Source organism: Boleophthalmus pectinirostris, unplaced genomic scaffold, assembly GCF_026225935.1.
Source record: "Boleophthalmus pectinirostris isolate CB_2022bp ecotype Guang Dong unplaced genomic scaffold, ASM2622593v1 HiC_scaffold_3, whole genome shotgun sequence".
Classification (NCBI taxonomy): Eukaryota; Metazoa; Chordata; class Actinopteri; order Gobiiformes; family Gobiidae; genus Boleophthalmus; species Boleophthalmus pectinirostris.
In genome coordinates, this window is record NW_026571299.1 from 36512058 (window position 1) to 36533507 (window position 21450).

Consider the following 21450-nt stretch of genomic DNA (forward strand, 5'->3'; position numbering starts at 1 on the left):
ACTTGTAACTTGGTCTGGTTTGGTCTCCATGAGGATAGAAAGATTTAATACCATACAGTGAAATATTCCTGATAAAGAAATAACATCTCCATGGAGAAAAGAATTTGAAGGACCCTCCACAATGCACCATTAGCACACAAACCCTGCATAGTAAGTGCTCCACTGTTTTTAAACTTCATATACCATCTTTAGAATCATTCGGACAATTTCAGCCCTGGAATTGGACATTTCTATCTGAACAAAAGGTAAAACTGTTAACTTGAAAACTAGCACTTCATGACATCACAAGATGGAACAGAGCATTTTGAGCTTTGGAGACACACCAATAATTCAGGATTATTCAAACATGTGTAAATGAAACAAAACACAACTCCAAGTAAATTTTGGATGACATTATAATATGGCTTAAAGCTCACACGAGTCAGTTCTGCACAATGTAGGACCTTCAGTTCAAGAGCTTTCTCCTACTGCTGCCTATTTCCCAACGAAAACTGTTGGCTGGAGATTTTCACTTCATGAGGTTCCAAACACAGTACAAAGCCTTAACATGAGCAGGTCTAGAGGAGTTTAGTAACACCCCTCTGTGTTTGGTTAAAACTACATTACATCTTCTGTAAATAAAGTGCCTCCTAATTTTGTCATTTACTTTCTGATGCACGGGGCATGTTTTGCAGCATTCCCCTGGCTGCCATGTTTTTATGAGCACAATGGGGAAAAAGGAGTTTGGGGGCGACGAGTGTTAATGAGTAGCTCTGTATAAATGCAATGAGCCTTATCATGGGGACACACGCAGCCCCCCGGTCCAAGGCGTGACTGGGGCTGGTTTGGGCACCATCTTGGAGCCCCTATCACTGTCATTGCACCAGCCCGGGCAATTAGTCAGCCAGTGGAGATGAGAGGCACACCCAGCTCCTCAACACGAGTGCACTGGCGGATTACCACCTGTTAGTGTGCCCTTGCCAACGGGTCCTTCTTTGTTTGAAATTAGGGAAAGAGGAGAAGAAGTCTTTGATGTGTGTGTTTTTTTCCTTTACAAATGAATTCTCAGCTGCAGATGCATGCTCCGGCTGGGCGAGGGTGGCTTACAAACAGAAGGTATCTGTAATAAAAGTGTAAATTTCACCTTCAGTCGCTTGCTGCTATTACTTAACACTACAGGCACACTGGGAGCTCGCCTGGGAGATTGTGTGCCCTATATATTGAGTGAGCTACACTTTACAAGGCCATTTGCTCACCTGCCTCTCAAACTTGCATGCTGTCAAATTCTATTCAGCGGTTTAGTGCTGTAGTTTAAATTGTTTCATACATTTAGTGTTTCAGAAAAATAAAGGGTTTCAAACTAACTTTCAAACTTACTTTTGTGATTCCTTAAAAACGTACACACAAAAGTCAAAAGTACTTAGAGTCAGTAAATACTGCATTATTATTACCTTGATCACATAAGCTGTTTCCTGTCTGGTATTGTGATATACCATTTGCCCGTCATCTTTAAAATTACACAGCTTTCTGTTCACCCTACTAGACTTAATATATATATTTTTTGCCTTTACAATTAGCTTTACCTGATATGAACCTCAAACCAATGACTTACTCCAGCAGGCACACAAAGACTGGTATTTGTAGTATTTCTGGTAAGTCATATTGTACACATATGTGAGTGTGAAAAAATAAAATGGCAAAATGTATTATAAAAACACAGGGTGAACCATTACAATATTTACAATATTGTAGTATTACTTCACTGTACACACATTAAATACAGTCAATGTGTAACATCCAAGTACATTACATTTTGGTAACCTAATATAACATTCATTACAATTTGCTTTACATTTTACATAAAAACATAGTCACTTGTAGTCTTGGCTTAAAGAAAGTATTACTTTAATAGGGGCCAGCCTTGGTCAAATAGGACCACTGAATGCTGTCTACATCTAATAATAAAGTGTTTTTATCAGCCACGAACAAGGAAGGAACACTGGTGTGGTGTTAGTATCCTTGTTGTTACTAGCAGAAACTCTGCACTGACCTCTGAAAGTTGTGGAACACGCTTATAATTCATCACTGTGAAGAATTAGAAAGATAATTTGTAGGGAAGTAAAGAATTAGTGTGGATCACTACAAATAGTTTAAAGTGAACTGTTCTATTTTTAAAGACCAAAAAAAAAAAAAAAAAAACATAAAAATCAGTGCAGTGCCTTTAATTTGTTATTAGAGGTCATCTTAAACCGTTAATCTACCTAAACTTGAACTGTTACTCCAAGTACAGATGACTCCATGTACTCTGTGAAAACTGTGTACAAAAATAAAGTACGCAGGGTAAATGAAACATGGTCTGTGTCAAAGAGAGGATAAGGACGAGCCACAACAGTTGGCCCGAGCCAGCCACCTGCTATTAGGCTGCTAAATCCAGCAATGCTTACAGAGATGAGCTGTTCACTGGAGCCTGACAGTGGTAATGTGCCCTTTACACTCAACTCAGCAGTGTTGCACCAAGCATCAGTATCCAAGTACAGGTCTAACAGCTGAGAGAGGGGAGACAACAACAGGTAGAGCCACAAACACTGCATCTGCTCTGAATAGCTCATTAGGCCTTCATTACGCCAACTGACAAGGTGTGTCTGTCCTCTGGCCGGGTCACCCTCCCCATGCTACAAACAGGCGGGAGTGCAGTGAGCAAGTGTGGACATGTGAGTGATGGAGGAGAACAAGTAGAAGGAGAAAAAGTAATAGAAAGAGGAAGGAACAAGGAGCTGCCAGTCAGGACTGATCAGAGTCCAGATGCCCATGTGTGTCCAAGGCGGTTAAGGCTGCGCTGTTTGGGAATGTCTCTAGTGGAGGAGTTAGCGGAGCGGGCTAATAACGCACAACTGGCCAACACTCTGTCAATGCCACAAGGATCTGCGACGCTCCAGTAACTCTCCAACTAGTGCTACACATGAAGAGGCTTTTGAGCTTTCTCTGTACACAAACCCACATACCTTTTTGGAAAATACAGTACTATCCACTATGAATAGCCTCAGAAGACTGTTTAACCTTAACATAGACTCTCATAAATAATGGCTAAAATAAATTGCACTAGCTTCACGTAGCTTCAGATACACTGCTGGAGGTCCCTCCTCTGCTCAAAAGTTTTTAATGGGAGCAATTCCAAATATTACAGTGATAATGTACTGTAATGAGTCTTGTTAGTACTATTAGACAGTTTTATTATACAATTAACTGCCATTTCTTGCAAAAAGTATTGCCATGGAAACATATTATGGTATAATTTGGATATGATATAACAATACCAACCCTGACCTTGTATGAAGTTAAATGTTTTATTATATCAACATTTAAAGGCCAGGTTTTTCCTAGGGCAGTGAGTGGGTAAAATGGTGTAGCCGCTGGCACTGGGCTTGCTGTGACATATCCAGCATTCTCTATGGGCCAAATCAGTGTAATCATTAGCAGGAACGAACATGGACCTCTGCTCTCTCCCAGCAACATTTCAGTGGCTGCACTTTAGGGAATATGCTTCAGTGTGTAAGCTGAACATGTGTGCAGTATATGATACTTTTTTTTTACACATCTTAAACACGCTTTACAAATAACTAGTAGTAGTAGATTAGAAGTTACTGGGCCTTATTTCCAGCTTTTCCTCTTACTCCAGTAGCATGTGAGTTTACACACAAAGCCATTTTGGATGGACCGAATATGCATTCCTTTTTAAATTGTAGAAAATAAATAAATAAAATAAACAAGTAAATAAAAAATACATTCATACAACACATATATACATTTTATTTTTAATTCAAACATATATTTAACCAACATAATGATATATTATTTTTTGCTTTTAATGGTGTTTACATACTGTATCTGCTATCAAAACATCATCTTTATTTTTCATCTCTGCAGGAGAATATGTTTGTTATGAATGATAATATTTCACATATGCATACTTGTCTGTCACTTCCCAGGAAATTTCACGGTGGAGGTTTTTGTCAGGACTATAATTTTCTTGTAGTCCCAGAAGAATGAGCTGTGTGCATAATCAAAGAGCACAAGGAGCACAGAATAAAAACTTATTTGTGTTTATCCTCCCCTGGGTTTCTTTCCCTGAATATTTTGAATTTACATTGATATTCGTAAAGCTGGCCCCACTAGGTTGACTTGAGAAATTAGTGGTGTTAAATGTCCAGCAAAGTATGAGATGAATAATTGAAAAGGGCAGCAGTTCTGACATAGATCTTATATAACCACAGGGCAATTGGAACGGACAAGAGTTAAGGAGCAAACTAGTTTCTGACCAATGCTTCTTTCAATGCCACTTTGTACTTTGAGTGACAGAATATATTAGTCATTCTTCATATTCCTGTTAGGGGTCTGGGGAATGCAATCAACTGAAATGTACCATAAATAATATAGATGCCAGACAATACAATAACTTTATTTTTTACTTATTTTGACATAAGTAAAGAGATGTTTAACTTATAATTGTTAAACAAATTTTTGCTATAATGTCATCACTGCTGTTGCAATAGCCAGAATACAAGAAAAATGCACCCACAAAGGGTTTATTATTTGAAACATATTTTACAACAAGATATTTATAATCTATGTTCACAATAATAAATAAATGGTGGTTTTCCAGATGGAGGGCAAGAGTAAATTTTTCCAGTTGATTACATTGTACTTTTCATGAAATATCCAAAAGGTAAATTCACAAATGTTAATGCTCCCCACCTGTATTAAATAACACTGGCATATAGAATGCTGCAATGTTATCTGAAACCCAGCTTCATAGATGATCTGATATATAACTGCAAACTTGTACTGTTGCCAAACCTAGAACATGGATGTGTGACTAATAGAAGGGATCCTGGTTCTCAATGTGACCTTAGATGAATGAATAAACATGTTGACAAAAGCCATGACTGTGGACATTATGCATCATCAGCAGGTATGCTGCTTTATACAGCTGTAAAAACCCCTCTCCTCTCTGTACCTGTTACGCATGAAGGCCCCAAAGCAGCTATTGCCCCCTGGAGGGCATATTAGTAGGGAAGACAAGGTTAGCTGAAGAAGTAACCAGAGTTGACCTGTTGAGCTCTGCGGGAGAAAGAGTGAACCAGAACGAAGCTGCTGCTGTGGTGTGGCCATTGGACTGATTAAGCCTCTGTCTCAGGAGGGCCAGGGAAGAGGAGCAGCAACCGCTCAAGATTAAGAGCACCTCCAGGCAGGCTGTACCTTAAGACACTTATCGGACACTTCTTATCATTTACAGTGCTACTACAAAATCTTAGGAGGTAAGCTTTATGTTGTAGTCAGGGATTATAAATATCTCAGGTCTAGTTTATAGGTTTTTTTCCACTTTAGTTTTTTACTTGGTTTAGTTTGATCATTTGATTCAAAAATGTATCGGAACAAGGGCACAGGTGGTCAAATCATTTTGAACATTTCTCTTCAGTTCACACAGTTCTCAGGCTCTTTCTCAGAACACTTAACAAAGCTCTCATTCAGAAACACACGTGATCAGTGAATTCAGCTTGTTTTTTTCAATACTGCAGGTCTGTTTTCATGTGGTTAAGAATTTTGGCTCAAACTCTGTCACTTACAATATAGAAAATCAAACATAACGGTAAAAACAAGTTGTGAGCATACAAAATCTAACAACAAAGGACTTCACACACAAATCAAGAGGGAGCAAGGCCTCAGCACAGTGTAGGAAAGGAGACATCCTACATATAGTATATGTTCAGTGAGATGTAAATTTGTCTAATTCTGCGAACACATGCATTATAATAATAGTGCTGATGTATCTGCTACAATTGGTAATGTGTATATGCATTGTAAAATGATTTATTTTAGACACATAATAAAATACTGACTGGTTTTAGACAAAAAGCACAGCTTTTCCAGCCCTAAATTCATTCGCATAAAGTGTGAACCCCAATGTCAGACTGCATAAACCAGTGATTCTCTGTGGTTGCTGAGAGCAGCACTAAGACTTCTGAGCTGCTCTGTCAACTGAATGGAGGAGCACAGAAAAACACACAGCCAACGTGTGAGAGTTTTGATGGTAAAACTTGTTTTTGGGAGATAACCGATCAATTGGTTATTTTTTATTTTCAGAATTTTAAATAGAAAAATGTGTCTATATATATATATATATATATATATAATATATATATATATATATATATATATATATATATACATATACACACATATATACACACACACACACACACACACACATATATATATATATATGAGATAGTTGATTAATGATTGATTGATTGATTTTCAAGTCGATCTTCAGCCATCCCAATAAAAACATAGACAGGCATAAAGAACAGGGTGTCAGGCTCACTACAGTTTTTATTTCGTGTTGGTAGGACCAATAATTCCAGAGAAATTCACACTAAAAGGTTTGTACAGTATATTAAACCTAAATGTGCATGCTCGTTACCGCTAGCAACAGAAACACGTGCACGCACGCACTATGCTATCAACAGAAACACGTGCAAAGTCTTAAGTTTCTTTCATAAATGGTGAGAAAATAGTCCTTTACTTTGCGCAGCTTGGAGTGTAATGATAAGAAGAGCAAGAGGAGGAGAAAAGGTGAGGAACTGCAGCTGGATCAGAGAGAGGGAGGGGTGCAGACAGCACCGTGCACACAGACACGCACACACAGAGACAGGTGCACACACAGAATCGGGCACACACACAGAGACAGGCGCACTCACAGACGCACACAGAGAGACAGATGCACACACAGAGACAGGGGAAGAGAGATGCTGGCCTTTTAGTCAAATTGTGCAGATTTAAGTCAGAATTCGTGAACATCTGAGGAGACATTAAGAGGCTCAGGCTGCTTTTTCCTAAACAACAGTGTAAATCCTCACCAGCACGCTCTGACTGCCACATGATTGGCCACTGACTTGCAAAATGTGCATGCGTTATCCTTGAGATCAACCTCATTGGAGATTGTGATCTATCAATCTTTTGATTTTTGGCACAGATCTAGCTACAGTCATGAGATCATGTCAGTGAGTAGACATTGTAACATTAATATCATCTATTTTTTGTTAGATTTCTAATCAGAACTCTTTACTCTCCACACAGTGTGATCAGTGACAGAATAATAATTAATTTTGTGCTTTTCAGCAACAAAAATCAAGGCATCCATTAGAGCCCCCATAACAGACTTCTCATCACTGCACAAAAAATCTTTGTGGTAAAAAAGGTAATATAATTTGTAATATTTGGAATTACTTTATTCCAGTAAAGGGAGATGGAATATTTTCAATAAACACTGTGTGCTTGTGGGTTTGAGTTGTATTTTGTATAAAGATGAGAATAAAAAGCTTTCACAAGTTTTGTCTCTGTCTTTTAAATGCCACCTGGCAGCTCTGACAATAGCCAAGGATTTGTGGTAGTTTTATTCAGACAGCACTGACACGTCTCTGTATGAAACCCAAAACACTTTACTTCTATGTTCTGTCAATATAAAAGATTTTACATAACAAAAACTATTCAGAACAGCAAAATTAGGACGCATCCACTTTATACTCAACAACGTTCAGCTTGTCATACCACTTAGTACTGATAGCCAATATAAAGCATACCAATAATTCGATAGTGATGATCAGCAATGTGATGACCAAAGTTAACAAATATGCACTAAATATGTGAATATCTTGTAACCTCTTCTTATGTTCTATTTGTTGCAACAACTTACAAGTCAAATATAACATGATGTTTGATAAGTAAATGTGGCATAAATGTACCAAATCTTTCGCTCAGCTTGTGTGCTTACCTGAAGGTTAAAGTTGGAGGAGTCTATGACTGTCATTGTATTCCCGCTGCTTGCCCACACATTCTCATCTAGCACCAGCAGCGTCCGCACCGGCTCTGGTCCCAAATTCACCGTCCGGCACGGCTCTGGCTCCCAGAGGTCATCTGCCACAAAAGAAAACAAACACTACACTTTAGTCCACCAATTAAAAATAGAAAACATCTTACAAAAGCATGTCAGCAGGGTTTCTGACAATTCACTGGTTATTTTCACATGCACATCCAAAATCTGATCATTGTCTTATTTCTGGAGTTATCAGATTATTGAAATGTCATATGAACAGTTACATCTGATAGAAGTAATCAGATCTTTCTGATTGTTAACAAGGAAAATGATGCAAAAAGGGCAAACTAATGTGGCAAAACAACAATAAAAATGAAATGTTACAGATTATTTTAAAATTCACTGCACTTTGTCTTGTGTCTTGTACTTTGTTTGTGATGATCAGATTTCTCTTGATAATGTAAACACCAAAATCAGATCTTATTATTGGGTTATCAGATTTTTCTAGTTATCTGATTCTTACTGGAGATGTATTAGTAAATGTACCCACTGAGAATTATCCCAGAGAACCATTATATATTACATTATAACAATTTACACACATGCTTCACTAAATTCAGTTGTTCACTTGTGGTGCATGACCTGTTTTTTTTTTTTTTTTTTAGTTAAGCACTCTGGAGTTCCTTTGTTCAACCAAAGAGGGAACAAAATAGATGAGAACCAATATATAAACTCTTGCTCGACTTAATAGTGTGTTCAGTTCTTGTGGAAATGCTCATAGTGTGCTGAGCCATAACACAGCATTGCCACCCACATGCTAATAAGTCAGCGTAAGAACACTTTAATCTACTTTGGAACTTCTCTATCAAATAAGCCTTTTCTTTTTGCTTTTCCCTTTTGCTTCATCAGTGTGAAAATTAAGCATTTTTTAATCAAGGAATACACGCAGCAGTGGCACAATATAAAGTAAATTACATAAATATTAGTGTTTTGAAGCCAAATTAGAGATGGGAGTACATCCAGCCATTCAATTAACATTTTAAGTTGATTCCTGCCTTTTTATAAGCAGGCCCCGACAGTGCCATCTGACTTCTGCAGGTTAATTGCTTGGCGTGTTATAAAGGTCATTTTGACACCTTTTTAAATTTCACTTGTGGTGTATACGCCCCCCCGCTGGTCTCTCTTTTTTCCTAAGAGCAGTTTTTCTAAACCTGTGCCAAATACAATGGGGTCAAATATGCCTTGCAGAATATTTTAACGCATCAACTTTTGAAGAATACACTATGCATAAATGTTCCATAATATGACTTTAAACTTATCTAGCTCCATGGAAGCAGGTAACGCCAAAAGAGACAGGTCAGATCTGTGACAAAACGACCCCACTCATAGTGGATGTTTGTAAAGGTATTTTATGGTTTGATGGTACGGTGTACAGTATTTGTGCTCAAAAGAAAGCTTATTCACCTTTCAACTTTGAACTGTGAGTCTATTACAGGTCCAAGCGTTACCACTGAGTGGTAGTGCCTTGGCAAAGCCATGTACATGCTATGTCTTGTTATTACTTTTTTGAGTTCTTAAATTGTTTAGACATAAATAAATGTTTGTTCAAAGTATCTCTTTAAACATGTCTAAGACTGACAGAGTATAATTTGTGTGTCTCACATAAACCTGGATACACCATTCTCTCAAATCTTTCCAATGTGATTTATGCATTGTTATCCCTTTGATGCAAGGCTATATTCAAGCTTTGGCATTTTTCTCACTACTGCAGTGGTTTTTGACAGCAGTCTCCTAGTCAAGGGCATACATTTGTAAAATGCATTGCAAATCCACAAACATTTTCCACCAGCCTCCAATGCTTTCTGAAAGTTCTTCTTTTTTCAGAGCATGAATAGTAATTTTTAATCGGCAGGCAGCAGCTTGGTGTAATTAATCATTCTTTCTGCTTGGGAGGAGAGAGGAGCAGAGGAGCAGCAGCCTGACTTACTGTGGCCAGGTAAGAATGAATGGTGATAGAGCTTTTGTGCTAGTGCTGCCTGTGGATAGTGCGGAGATAGAGTGTAGAGTCCTCTTTTGGCCCAGTGTGAGGCTTATAAACCTGTCACACCACACACATGCATACACACACACACACACGTGCTACTGCTATTTTCATCCATACAGGGTGTGAAAACCATTAGCCATGGATGATACACTGAGTAAGCATAACCTTTTAAAGCAGTTTATCATAATGAATTCACCACATATTAAATTTGACACCATACTATTCAATAAAATTATGTTTCAGTTTAGCACAGAATAATAATTAAATTCAATTGAAATGCACTGGGTTAAGGAAGGTAAAGTGGAAAAAACTATGAATACATTAATCATTCATTATATTATGACCAAACCTTTCTTACACTTTAATTTTCAAGCACATTAAGGAACATTCTTGTCTGTTACTATAAGCCTCACTAAAGTACCATGATGAAGATTTGTAAAGTAATAAATGCTGTATTTCTACAGTTTTTTCCTTCTAGATCAGTCCAGTCCTGGCAGTGTCTTACCACTGTGGTTTCTTCTATAAACCTTGATGGTGCCGTTCCTCATGCCAGCAAACAGGAACAGAGAGGAGTGCTTGAGGCACAGCACTGGGCAGCCCTCTGGGTCATGAAGGGTCAATACACACTGTGCAGCAGTGTCCACGCTGCCGTACACCACAACACTGGAATAACCAAAGCAGAACAAGCCAACATGATAAATGAGTGTCATTTCAAAAGACAGAGTGCCTTGTTTTCATAGCATTTGATTTAATAGTGCACTCCAGAGCAAAGCACTTCTTATGTGGAACCACTTTGTCTTTCTCATGTTAGAAATGCCATCTGAACCTCACTGTATCATAGTCTTCTTCAGGGTGACAAACGAACAGCTGTTTACCTCACTCTGGCTGATAAATAATAAGTATAAAATGTTTCTCTTCTTACATAAATAGTTGGAATAGCACTTATTGACATGTTCTGTTTTTGAATTGTGCTATTTGTCCAGAAAGCACCAGATTGCAGAATTAAAGTCACCATTCACACTCCCAGAATGAATGTTATATGAATCAGTGTTTACTGAACCTATAAGATTAGGCCTAACCCCTATTATACACTGTAGAGATCTCACACAGAAAGAGAAAATGTGATCTAAGCAGCAGCAGCAGCAGCAGCAGCAGCAGCAGACTTGATGGTATGTTTGGGTTTTCACCTAAGATTTCATGTTTCGATAAAATATGGACAGGCAAATGTAGTAGTATAATGTAGTGCTGAAAAGCCTGCTTAGGTCGAACAACAGATATGGGACATTATTTTTACCGAATATTACAAAGTATTTATTGTGACAAATCCAATTTTAAAGTTGACTCTCCTAAATCAGCACACAGGCGTGTTTACTTCTATTGTGCGGCCACAGATGGTTTTGTGATTATGAGTCTTACCGCCCATCGTCCAAACCAACACAAATGTTGGAGCTGCTCCCGGTGGGAGACTTGGGAAGTGCAGCCTCGTCCTCATTGGTACAGAGCTCAGGTACATACTCCAGACAGCGCACGGCCGCACCCAACTGCAGGCTCTTGACTGCCCTGGGCACAGGCCTGTTGAGAGAAAAGATCTCTATCTGCCCCTGTGACGCCTCGCCTCCACCGGCGACCTGAGGGAGAGAGATGAGAAAGGATCATGGCTGAGGTTCACCAAATCAAAATACAAGACTGCATAAACATAGAAAGCATTTGTTACAGTTTCTTTTGCAGAAAATTATCAAAAGACCAAAATATGTCACATACTTGAAAAAATAAAATTAAATTAATTTTGTCTATACAGTGCAACAGCTTTCAGGTTAAGGAGGTTCAAAGAATCGTTATAGTGTCTTGACGTCAAAAGATTACTTTCCAATAACAGAAGAAGATCTAAATGTGTCTCATGAATGGGAGGTAGTTTGACACTTTTCATGAAAAAGCAGCAGTAGCAATAGTATTATCTGTAAAAGTAGTTTTGATGAAGTAGTGTTATAATACCTCTGAACTGCAGTACTGTTTCAGCCCCCTCCATAAAGCACCCTATACTGTGACTATAAAAATACTGCACTGTAAAACATGGGTAGAGGAGAAATAGCAAAGAAATAGCTGAGGCCAGGGCTCTTAGATCTCCAGTGTATGTCTTTGACTTAAATAGTGAGGACCTGCGCAAAATTAGTCTTCAGTTTAACAACCTCTAGCAGCAAGCATTTCATATTCAGTCAAGTATCATTTTAGGCCTTGTCTTTGTAATTCTTTCTTCACATTCTTTTAATATAAGTCAAACTTTAAACACATTATATAATGGATTCATAATGTCATCTCTGGAGATCAAACAAATTCTTTCAACGCTCAAGTCTTTTCATCAGATCAGAGGAGAGGGCTCTTGTAGGTTTGGGAGAGCTATCACTTGTTTAACAATGAGATGTTTTCAATATCTGAAGACAGAGAGGAGACACAAGTTTGGTGAAGGGTCGTAATAAATTAACCTCAAGGGAATTAGCACTTATGGGGATCACACCAAAGAAAAAAACAAATTTAAAAAAAGAGAAATAAACAAAAACGCTGGGTAAATGTTGGGGTGAGATGTACAAAATCAATTTACAATGAACTATTAATTCACTCCTCAGCTATATGTTTGGATGGAAACTGCTACATGACCTATGTATTATTGAAGTGCCTTGCTAAAGGATACAACAGCAGTACATTTAGCTGATTTACACCAGGAATTTTACTGCCGAGCTTTCATTCACAAAGTATTTTATTTTACAATTTATACTCAATCAAAATGATGCCTTTCTAAAAAGCTTATGTTTTAGCTTATGTAAGATGCTGCAGATTTGAAATCTTTGCGTTTCAATGGTAGTAGTATTTACATGCTATTCAATTGTACATAAAAATTGAAATCAGAAAATGATTGCCTTAGTTTTTTTTTTTTTTTTTTTTTTTTTTTACATTCATACAGTGCGTCCATAGACTGAACGGAATTGAGTTTGCAGAAAAGACAAAGGTTGTATTCAGTGGTACCACAAACAGATTAGCCTTTGTGGTAACCTGTCAATGCAAATTTGGTGCAGCAAGAGCCCCTCATCCTATTCCTAATGCAACTACAATATTTTCCATTTCCAAACAATTAAATTGTCACTGTAGGTTTTCAATATGATTTCATTCATTATTCCGGGGAATGTCCAGACAGAACAAAACGTCCTTCGTAGGGGGAAAAAAGAACACGCTGCTACACAAGATGTATGCTCTGAATCACATTGTTCGAATGTGACGCGAGCTAAATATAGTCTTTAGCTCTTCCCCGCTGCTCTCAACCCTTATTTGCATGCAATCATTTGTTTGATTTGTATCAGCGTGCCAAATCTGGACAGGAGCAATCCTTGTGGGCTCTCAAGAATGAGCCAGAACAAATAATGGTCCACTGCACAGGCTAAAAAAAGGGAGAAGATAGGAAGGACTTATCTTGCAGAGCTGGCGCCTAAAAGAGAATCTGTATCTATTGGTAGCTAACAAAGCCCTTCGCTCTGCACTTCAACTATAGGCAACCTCGTAACTCCCACTCCGACCGAAACACACTGTCCCGGAGATATTACCACTGGTTTGAATGCACAAAAAGGTCACTCTCTGGGTCGAAAAATACTAGCACTTTCGACACTACAAATGCACAATAGGTGAAGATGCAGTGTAAGGCAGGCACTCCACAAAGCCAGGCTGACCAAAGTTTGATTGCTGGCTTTTTTTTTTTTTTTTTTTTTCGTGTGAAGAGGCGATGGGAATGCTGGTAGAAGAGCTTCTATCTATTGGGACTTCAGAGCAAAGATTGCAAGGGATAGAATTACACTGTAGTAGACAAGACTTGAAGCGGGGAAGAGTAGTTTGTAATGGACCACTTTATTCTAATTGTATTTCACTATAATAAAATAGGAGCACAGATAGGAAATCATAGATCGAGTGTATAGGTGCAACTTTCTGAGTGCAGACAGGAAGTATTAAGCCATGGTTAAATTCAATATGTGCTAATATAAAACTCAGAGCACAGATAACATCTATAGTGATCCCTATTTCAAGATATCTTTTGAAGGAGTACCATATCACTTACATACTATCAAAAGTATTTTTGTACTATCAAATATAAGCAGGGATGTGACAATATACAATTTTAGTCTTAAGAAAATACAGTGACCAAACAAGAGTCAAATTTTAATCTCGCATTCATTCCCATTGTCTATGCGTACGCTTTATGAAACCAAACTTAAGTTAATGTGACAGTTTTAGCCAGATAAATGTAGCATGTTACCTTTAAGTAGACACTACCTTTAAGTAGTATGAATGCAATTGAAGTTATTAACTCTTGCTTCCAAAATGGCTACAGTTATAATTTTTAATTATAATATTACAATACCATAGTTTTTTTGCCTGCTTTTACTGTAAGGTGACCTTGAGTGTTAGAAAGATACCAACAATTTTCTGACTCCTACCATAATTAAACTTAGACCTAAATTAGACCTAATTCTGCAGGTCCCAAACCTGGATAAAGAAGATAAAATACACTAAACAATGAGAATAAATATTTTAAAAGTTCCATTTAGTCTCTGAACCTATGACACTACACAGTAAGTCCAAGTAACATTGTTAGTAAAAGTGGGACAAGTAAGGTACTGGCAAACAAGGATGTGCAGGATATCAGTCTGATTATACACAATGTCATTACTTTGATCAAAGCGCACAAATCCCTATAGCCCATCTCTCTTTAACATGATTAGTGTCAGGCCGTATTTGACAAGCCTGCCAGGAAGGTGGAAACATTTGGAGGCGGAAATGCTCCAGTGTTAATTATTCTTACCAAAAGTATGCAGGCCACAGTTATTGCCATTATAAATTAAGAGTTTTAGAAGCCAAGTCTATACATGCATTTAAAACAGCAGGAATCTACTCGTATTTGCTATATAATTTAAAGATGCACTGTGTAGCTTTTCTGGTGAAGGGTATGCCAATTTTTCATCTAAACAAACATGTTATTGCTTTGCTTGGAATGTTCCACCATATATCATTAAAGTTATCTATCATGCATTTATTACAATTATTATTATTGAATATGACTAGATTATTAAAAATATATATATGGATCATTTTGTTTGGGCTAGGCTGTCTCTGAAAATGTGATCTGTATATTATTATGATTATTTGTTTATTTATTGATTGGGTAAATCCAGATATTTTCAGTACAATATGTATGTATGTAATTTCCTCAAACACTGACTCATTTGAGGTTATATTATGGCCTATGTCATCATTTCTGACTTGGATTGAGTTCAGGGTTCAATACCAATGCTAATTACCATCCATAGACTAGCTTTACAAGGCCATGACAACAATTGTTTCCCTAACACAAAAAATAAATAAATGATTCACAAAATGTACAGCCTTGTTTAAATAGTGTTTAAAAAAAAAAGTGCAAAACTAAAAGTAATGAAGATGTTGCTGATCAAATATGCCTGCACATTACATCTTGTTAATTCCATGCAATCATTTGTAACCCAGATCTGACAACTAAATAAAGAGCAGAGGAACATTAGGTCTAATCTTTGGCTCACTGTAAGGGCTTGTTACACTAATTATCTAGTGTAACTTTTGGTTAAATAAAAAAGAGAAAATGTGTTATGCTGAACTAAAAGCTAATTACAAAACCATTATCTTCTGAAAATTAACCTAATTTGAGCTGCCCTTGCCTTTCATTTTGATATACGATCTTTGCTAATAACTACACAGCATCTAACCATTTGATCTTGGTTCCACTTACACTCTCTGTAGTGTTAGGAATAAAGCTACCAATGGCAGTGCTTAAACAATATAGGGTTATATGTTTTCAGTAACAGGACCTCAATGTGCTTTATTTTGTTATTGTACATGCAAGGTCAGAGCCGCAGAGGATGTTTCAGAGATTACATTTTCAGCAATGGTGTAAGTCAGCTTGACTTGTATTGTTTGTAAATCTGAACGCAACAGAGTTATGGAACATTAACTTTCATTGCCCAATTCCAAATCTATGGCTAAAAAGTAGTTTGTATTTGTACATTCTGTTTAATTAAAGTTGCCCTTTCTGGTTGAAGGTCTGCCACCAACTTGTCTCCATGGAGGCAAGCATTTGACACCACCAGGCTAGTGACAGGTCAGATCTGTGGAGAGTGGACAGATCTGACACTTAGGCAAGGCAAGACAAGGCAAGTTTATTTGAATAGCACAATTCGTACACAAAGTAATTCAAAGTGCTTTACAGAATAAGAAATACATTAAAATCATAATAAAAACAAATCAGAACATAAATAATCATGAAGATTAAAATAAAAAAAAAGAGAGACATAAATTGGAGAGAAGAGTGTGGAATGAAAACCTTTCAGTTATATGCACAGTCAAACAGAAATGTTTTGAGCCTGGATTTAAACAGCATCACAGAAGAGTCTGTCTCACATGTTCAGGAAGACTGTTCCAGGTTTTAGCTGCATGAACCTGAAACGCTGACTCCCCTTGTTTAGTTCTGACTCTGGGCACCAGCAGGAGGCCGGTCCCTGAGCTCCTCAGAGTGCGAAATGGTTCATATGACACTAACATGTCACAGATGTACTTTGGTGCTCGGCCATGGAGAGACTTGTACACAAGTAGAGCTGTTTTAAAGTCTCTGAGCCAAAGGAGCCAGTGCAGAGACCTGAGCACAGGACGCATGTGCTCGTACTTCCTAGTTCGAGTAAGGACCCGAGCTGCAGCGTTCTGGATGTTCTGCAGCGTCTCACAGGTCGTTTGGAGAGACCAGTGAGCAGACCATTACAGTATCTAATCTACTGGAGACAAACGCATGGATAAGTTTCTCCAAGTCTGATTTAGACAGTAAACCTTTGATTTTTGCTATGTTTTTTAGATGGTAAAAGGCTGCAGATGTTATTGATTTGATGTGGCTGTTAAAGTTCAAGTCTGAGTCCATTATTACCCCTAGATTTCTTGCCTGATTTGAAGGTTTTAAAGAGAGAGACTGGAGGTGACTGCTGACACTGTCCCTTTGTTTCTGTGGACCAAAGACTATGACTTCAGTCTTGTCAGAGTTTAGCTGGAGAAAGTTGTTTTGCATCCACACACTGATCTGTTGGATGCAGTGACAAAGTGAGTCCACTGGTCCATAGTCTCCTGCTGCCAGAGAGACATAGATCTGAGTGTCATCTGCATAATTGTGGTAGGACACATTATTGCTGCTTATTAACTGGCCTAATGGCAGCATGTAGAGATTGAACAACAGGGGGCCCAGGATTGACCCCTGAGGCACCCCACAGGTCAGGGCCATGTGATCTGAGACACAGTTTCCAATTTCAACAAAATACTTCCTGTCTTCTAGATAGGACTTGAACCAGTTTAGTACAGTACCAGAGATCAAGACTGAGACTTTGCCTGCATCAGTGTTCAGGCGGATGTCATTTGTCACCTTGATAAGAGCAGTCTCAGTGCTGTGGTGGGCTCTAAAACCTGACTGGAAAACATCAAAGGAGTTGTTAATTTGGAGAAATAACAATAATAATAATAACAATAGGTGGCGGAGTGCCTAGCACTCACACTTCACAGCAACAAGGTTCCATCCTCCAGGTCGACCAACCCTTTCTGTGCAGTTTATATGTTTTCCCTGTCTGGGTGGGTTTCCTCCAGGCACAAGTCAAAAGAGGCACAATAGGTCAACTAAGGTAGTCCAAGCCTTAGATACAGCGTCATAGAGATGGATCGTCGAGCACTGCGCTGTGGTGCTCAAATCTCCTCAAGAGATGCCCCAGTGGTCAAATACCTTAATACTAATATCAAGGTATTAACCATAACACTGTGGGGCATTCTAGGCAACAAAATAACATCACAAAATTGCTGGATCAGATATCGACTTCCAATTATCAGATCAGCCGATATCATTGTTGGACAAATAAATTGATGTAATAAGACTATTTACTAGTCATAGTCAGCCCAGAAAGTTCTAATGTTCATAATGTTTTACTTGTATTAATACAAAAATGTGTAATTACTTGAGGGATAAATAACAGGTATATACCACATTTGGATCAGTTCTGTCTTATTTTATTTTCGTTTTCAGGAAATAAATACTGTTTTCATTCTCTGCACAAGTATCGGATAATCTCGGATATTGGCAGATACTTAAGCTATATTATCGGAATCAGTATCGGAACTGAAAAAGCTTTTAACTGTAATGCTTTTAGAATACATGACGGTAAAAAGTACATGACAGTACCTTTTACTTAGACACATACACACACCAACACAGAGGAAATCTGAGGCTGTTTTTGTGTTAACTACATTTTAGGTCAAAGAGGCATTATGTGATAAATTACATAACTTTTCTGTAAGGCAAGGGCAATGATATGTTGATGATTAATAGCAACCGTTGTGTATTTTCTCTATAAATATTACACTTTTCCCCAAATCCCACTAGTCTAGACAATGTAATGGTATATAGCCTTGCAGTACCATTTAGCTCCCTCATCATAAAGCATTGTGATACCTCCTGCTTTCAGAACACATTAATTCATAGTTAGTGAGATATTTTACCGGGAAAAATGGCCATCGCCTTAAGATACATTTTATACCTGTTTAATAAATGAGAACTGAGTCTAAAAGGGGTGTTTAAATGTTACAGTAATTGTCTTGAAAGTGGGATTTATCAGCAGCTCAAATGTATGCAGTCTTATACTTATACTGGTGTATTAAAGTGAATTATGAGTGTGTAGAGGTATATTACATACCCAGAGGTAGCCCTGAGGTAAGGAGGTGCTTGCTGCAGAGAAGCCCAACAATGCGCAGTGAACAGGATGGTGGAAGGCAGCTTCCAGCTACAAACACAAAAAGGGAATTCATTATGACATTTGGCCTTTTTATATAGAGGAATCTTCTAACCCCATTCTGAAATGAAAATAGCATAAAAAATGTAAGAATTAAAAATAGGTAACAATATGATTTTTGTGCAATATGACCCCCAACTGTTACCATTTTTAAAGTATTATTTCCTGGTACATTCAAAATTCTATCTATCTCTCTTGTTCCAGAAATCAGAAAACAAAAGGAAAAGAAAATATCATTTCATACCAGCATAATTGTGCAACCTAACCTGCAAACAGACCTGTTCATTTGCTACATGGTATTTTCTATTAAAACGATTGCCACATAGTATTCTAGAGGAAAACAATTATCTAGACAACTTACAAAATATGACAGATCCAACAAACAACTTGTTTCCTCACTGGGCAGAGTATGCTTTTGCCTCGTGCCTCCTGTACAGTTATTATTATCAGTCTAATGAAATTTGATTTTCTATTTGCTTTTTCTATCAGCCAAACAAAATAATCCAAGCAGGTACAAATCTTTTCCATTTTCTGATGTGATTGAGTTTTTGATTCCATAAACACATGGAGCAAAAGCAATAACGAAGCAATAAGCAGAAATATATGTGACAGGATAGAAACAATCAGGGCAAAAGAGAGGTTAATACAACAAATAATAATAATAGCTTGGAAAAAAGTATAAATCTATCTCAGCATGAACGCAAAAGACGAAAGTTGACATTTGCAGTACATAGTGAAGAGTATGCCAAAGCCTCTACTGTGAAATTTGCTCTAGCCTACAATGCACAATATATCATAAATTACTGCTGTGGTATATGGAAAATACTGTATCTCAAAAAACTTTGTTTAAATACTGTTGAAATAAAACAATAGTGTAAGATTGAATGTAAAGATGTTGCCAATCAAATATGCTTGTACATTACACAGTTTGTATAATTAATTCAGAGAAAGGATTTATAACTCACAGATTTGACAGATAAATAAAGAGCAGAGGAACATTAGGTTTAATCTTTGGTTCACTGAAGAGTCTTCTTATACTGTACTAATTATCTAGTATAACCTTTAATTAAATAAAAAATCTGCATATAAATCTATTTTGGCACGAAAGAAGTGAAGAGTAAGTCAAAGCACCTACAGTTAAATGTGCTCTTCATCAAAAATGCCTGCTAGTATGAGAGTATGGGAGAGTATGGGATCAACAAAGAAGCTAGTTGCGTGTTGTTGCTCTCATGTTGGGTTGATGGGTGAGTGAGTGGGTGTGGATGTGGGTGGGGGTGGCCGGTAACAGGAGGAGTGAGGAGGAGTGGTGAAGGAGAGGGGTGTAGATGGGGGTCAGTGACAGGAGCACCACGTCTTTTACTGTCATAATCCAATTCACAGTGGGAAGCATCAATCACAGGTAATATATAGCACAGTGAAAGGGTTTTGTAAACATGACACAATAATATATCTGGTAAACCATTTTCTCTGTCCAGAACGAATGTGAAGCAGTTTTCTTTATTTTATTTTACATAGCGTATATTCAACTGTTAAAGCTAGATTTAGTTTACATGCCCACAAGAGGACAAAACCCAATTTCTGAAATCTCCAAATATCTGCCAATGGTAAATTATATCTTTTTGTCATTAAAGTTGCTGTATAATTTTCAGGTGGAAAGATCTGTTTGTCTCCGTGGATACGTTATTGCTTTACCAGGAATGTTCCACAGTATGGGTAAATGTATTTATCTCCTTGGAGACAAGTAGGTGATGCCATTAGACCAAGCTACGTTTGTGTTGTTTTATAAGGTATTTTTAGAAATATTTTCGGCCTGTTTTAGAATAATTGCAAGATAAATAGATTATGTCATATAATACATTCCAGGTAAAGCAATACATCTCCATGCAGACAAGCAGATGTTGGATCCTCCTCCAGAAAAGTTACATAGTGAGAAGGAGCTACAAGTGGGTCAAGAAGAAACAAAGTTAAACGCATGTATCAGTTATGCTCATGTTCACAGTCTGCTAAATTTTATGCATGTAAGTTTACTATATGTTGCCAAATAAACCCAACATGCAGAAACAGTCAGACAATTAGTACAGACTGGTAATATTTCTTATGTCTTACTTATTTATTTGTAAAGGGACAGCACAGATTAATGAACACTTAAAATGTAAATATGTAAAGATTAAAGCCAGCGTGGCTAATTTTCATCTTCAGTTCCTCGGCAGGTAATAATTTCTATGTCTGCAATTGTCTGTCCCAGTCTATTAAAATTCAACATGCAAATCCATTAGTCCTGCCATCTATCAACCTATCAGCCTCTCTTTCAGTTTTTCTTTGCCTGCACATCCTCCTGTGTCCCTGCCTGTCTTTTATCTCGCTTTACCCTTCTGTTTCCACTCCATCAAGTGCAGCCCAATGTATTTTGATAGGTAATTAAGAAGGCATCGTAACAGCAACCCCAAATGGAAGCCCTGTGGTTAGGGCAGAGCGACTTGCAGTGGACCGGAGGGAACGCGGAGCAATAGCCGATGCTTCTGGCAGTTCAATGACGGAGGATTTTATCAGTCACCTGAGATGGCCCAGCATCGTAGGGCCAATCTTCACAGACTTAGATTGCTTTGTATGTTAGTGGTCCCTAGAGTGAGTGTAGCGAGACTAGTGGGATTTGTCAGACCTTACGAGGTATTCAAAGA

General features: G+C 37.8%; 1 protein-coding gene across 4 annotated transcripts in view; it reads right to left on the minus strand.

Annotated features, from left to right (window-relative positions):
- arhgef10la (Rho guanine nucleotide exchange factor (GEF) 10-like a) overlaps positions 1-21450 on the minus strand; it is a 105988-nt gene that overhangs the window by 8367 nt on the left and 76171 nt on the right. For all 4 annotated transcript variants that reach the window (XM_055160699.1, XM_020940250.2, XM_055160698.1 and 1 more), the window contains 4 exons: positions 18677-18763; positions 11313-11524; positions 10402-10559; positions 7811-7953 (listed from right to left, as the gene is read on the minus strand). In XM_055160699.1, the coding sequence (XP_055016674.1) occupies positions 7811-7953; positions 10402-10559; positions 11313-11524; positions 18677-18763 (600 nt within the window). The remainder of the gene's footprint in view (positions 1-7810; positions 7954-10401; positions 10560-11312; positions 11525-18676; positions 18764-21450) is intronic.